This window comes from Strongylocentrotus purpuratus, unplaced genomic scaffold (genome assembly GCF_000002235.5).
Source record: "Strongylocentrotus purpuratus isolate Spur 01 unplaced genomic scaffold, Spur_5.0 spur5_scaffold_19, whole genome shotgun sequence".
NCBI classification, from domain to species: domain Eukaryota; kingdom Metazoa; phylum Echinodermata; class Echinoidea; order Camarodonta; family Strongylocentrotidae; genus Strongylocentrotus; species Strongylocentrotus purpuratus.
The window spans coordinates 30855685-30859315 of NW_022145604.1; the positions used below are offsets into that span (position 1 = coordinate 30855685).

Here is a 3631-nt window from a genome sequence, read left to right on the forward strand (position 1 = left end):
GGACTCTGAAAACATCGTTGCTACTGGCAACTTGGCAGTTCTCTATAAACGCCAGTCGAAATTGAAACACTATCACGAATTCATTCAGAAGTTGCAGACACTGGTGTCCAACCGAGAACCCGTGCATCTAGCTCGCGCGTACGCTGATCGTGCCCACGCGATTCGACACTTTGAACAGGACGTACGACCCTTCAGTTACACGGCTTTTATCAAGAAGGCAGTAGAAATTGGAGCCGAGACCGACGTCCCGGAAAAGGCCGAATGGATTTTCGACTACGGCCTTGCTCTCTACCGTCGAGACAGTCAGCTGGTTGCAGGACAAGCAGCTATGGCTGTTACAGAACCCAGCTTCAAGGAAGCCACCGTGTGCCTCGCTTCGGTGACAGAAATGGCAGATGCCCCACGATCCTACCGCGCCCTCTCTTGGGTGTTTATGGGCATCCTTCTGCGGACAAAGCCATCAAGATCCCTTGGCCAAGCCTTGCTTGATACTGTTCATCTCCATTCATATACCTCGATGGATTGTTACGAGCAGGCGTTATCACTGCAACCAGACCACCACATCGTCTTAAGGAGAGTTGCCTCTGAACTGACCCTGATGAAACAGTACGACCGCGCAGAAAAAATGTTTCACAAGTCGATTGAAAAGGAACCTTCCTGGTTCGGACATCGCCATCTAGGATTGTTGTACCTAGCAATGTACGAGGATATCTATGGTAAGGAACAGAAGGTAACTTCGGAACGACCACTTGGTCTACTCGCAAAGGCTCAAGAACAGTTTGAGACAGCCCTGAAATTCAAACAAGTGCACGCAGATCACTCGGACCTAGGCTACATCTCTTTTCTCAGAGGTGACTACGACAAAGCCGTGCAGGAGTTCAGTCTCGCAGTACGGTCCAACCATGATGACAACTTCGACATCGCCCAAACACATTCTCGATGGGCACAGTGCCTCCGGAAAATGGGCGAAGAAGAGGGCGCCCTAGTGCAGTTTGCAGAAGTTAAGAAAGCTCAAGGGAGACTGCAGAAGCAGGTCTCGATCCTACAAAATATCTTCACCCACAATCATGGCATCAATTGCTGCGGTTTTGAATGCGACCTGTCACGATTTGACTACTGCTCTTCCGAACGACCAGGATTTGTGAACATCTTATCCGAGAACCAGTGTGCTTACGTCAGTCCTATATCACCCGTATTCCTTCGTCAGCCTAGCCCTTACAAATTCGATTTCTTCGTCAGTTTCTCTCACATCGATCACAAATGGACTGTCTCGTTTGTGAAGAAGCTGGAGAAAGATTTCAACGTCCGCGGTTGTATCCGCTACCGTGATTACGCGTACGGTGCGACCATCGCAGAGAACATTGCGGAGAACATCGACGAGTCGTATCGTACCATCCTGATCTTGTCGCCAGACTCTCTCAGAGACCACTGGTGTCGTTATGAGCTCCAGAGAGCACATATGGAATCCTTGAAGCGACGATGCATCGTACCTGTTATGCTGCGTACGTGTAAACTGCCCCGAGAAGTAGAGAACCTAACCCACATCAAGTGTAACCGGGGACAGTTCGTCCTGGATGATTGGTACAGGCTTCAGGACACTCTTCGCCAGGATGAGAAGAAGACGAAGATAGACTTGAGCAGTTGACTATCGGCACCAGAGCCTGAGAGAGAGACTAAGGTTCCAAAGTGCATTCAAAAGCTGCCTCTCAAACTAAAAAAGACAATACGCCATCATTTCATATCGTAGACAAATCACCCGTCAGAAGTTTACATGGTGGATTTTCTTTAACAATAATTATTCGTGTATTTCTGGACATCATTATGGTATCATTATGCTAATTGAAATAAACATCATTACTATGGTCATAGCCGAGCGGACAAAATAATATCATGGTTACGTAGCGCTCTAGCATATCGGATACCCATTTACACCTTGGTGGAAAGTGGCAAAAGTGAATTAATGAATTGCCATTAAAGGACGTTAATACCGAGGCAGGATTTGAACCAAAAATGTCCTGATTGAGAGACCAGGGGAGTATTTTACAAAGGCTAAGATCGACTTAAAGTTGGACTTAACTAAGGTAGACCATTCATGCCACTGGTTGCTCTCATCATTGGTCTCTTAATTATGATCTTTAGATAATATTTTTCCTACAACAATGGACTATCAAAAAATGTAAATTCTGTAGATTTGTGACCATGACCAGGAAATGCCAGTGAGTGAAAATAGTGGCACGAACAGCCTGCCATTGTTAAGTCCAACTTAAAGTAGATCTTGGTCTTTGTGAAACACTCCCCAGGAAATGAACGACTTCACAACCGGCACCCCACTAGGGGGTTAAGAGGGTATGCACACACTCTATGCCGAAATCCTGGATTGGTAAATTTATAAAACTGTGTATTTATTGTGTATTTCCGGATGTTCAAGAAAGTGGGCCGTCTGGTCTAACCATTGTCTACTAATGTTTTCAATGTATGCTTATAACAAGATATATTTAGCTGGTTTAGGTTATCTTTTTAAGGTTAGCATACAATATTGTGAAGGTGCAAGTGGATGAGTATTTTCATGGAATCACTGGATATATGAAACTTGTTTTAAATGGAAAAGGGAGATGGCTTGTATTCGTAGTTTTGGGGTAGTTTTTTTTTGTAGTCTCATCAGCGCCTTTGATTATATTGGCGCTTTATAAATTCCAGGATTTGATTGGATTGGATATTCGCCCTTCTCTTGTGAAGCGATATAATTCAGAGTACACCCAGAAGAAAAAAAAGGTCTTGAAAAGAATAGGTATACTTAAATGGTGTGATTATCTCAGGGGGGTAATAAACCATGTTGTTGTTGTTAACTCCGTTTTTGTTTGTGTTCATCTGCTTAATTCGCACTCTTCTGCTAAGAAATTAGTAAAACTATATGCTTACAGGGAGATGGGAGGGCCAGGGAGGATACTGAAGTACTAATATTCAGGCAACGTTCGCCTTAAAAGTTATATTCGGGCGAGCAACGAAGAGGTCTATTTGTAATTTTCAAAAATGTATTCTACTAGTAAAGGCACACAAAGGCAAAGAAATTACATTCAACGTATTTACACACAGTGTAGCGGAGGCTCTTCGTCATGTACATGTCTTAAAATAATCTTTGTTCGCTCACTAATTGATTTCTTGTAAAAAAAAAAGATAGCAACAAAAAACACCATTCTAATAGTTACTTCACAAAACAACTTGCCGTTTAGCATCATGCAAAGTAAACAGCACGGACTGGTCATGGTTGGGGGAGGAGGGAGGGTGGGGGGGGGGGGTGGGAGAGTTTTCCCCTCGCGGGCTGCTCGATATTTTTGGCTTAATGGCCGCGGTCAAATCGAAATTTGAGTCCCAGCCCCCGGCTCCCCCTCTTAATTTTGTTGCTTTATGGATCCAAAACCCCTACCAATGTAATTAATATATGCCATGATATAACTTGTCATGAAGTGGGATGTACTGAATATGTCGTAACAATTTACGATGAGGCTCTATTTTTGAAAAATATTTATTCATTCACTCAAGAATACTTGTAAAAATAAATAGCATCTTTTACTTGATTACCTGAATTTGCAGATAATATTGCAATGATCCATGCACAGACAAAATTATAATT

The 3631-nt window shown here is 43.3% G+C and overlaps 1 protein-coding gene across 1 annotated transcript; it reads left to right on the plus strand.

Moving 5' to 3' along the window:
- Window positions 1-239: 239 nt before the first annotated feature.
- Window positions 240-2100, plus strand: LOC100889345. The gene has a single exon (XM_030990865.1). It carries the CDS (start codon window positions 329-331, stop codon window positions 1643-1645), a length of 1317 nt encoding a protein of 438 aa, XP_030846725.1. The 5' UTR covers window positions 240-328; the 3' UTR covers window positions 1646-2100.
- The last annotated feature ends 1531 nt before the right edge of the window (window positions 2101-3631 follow it).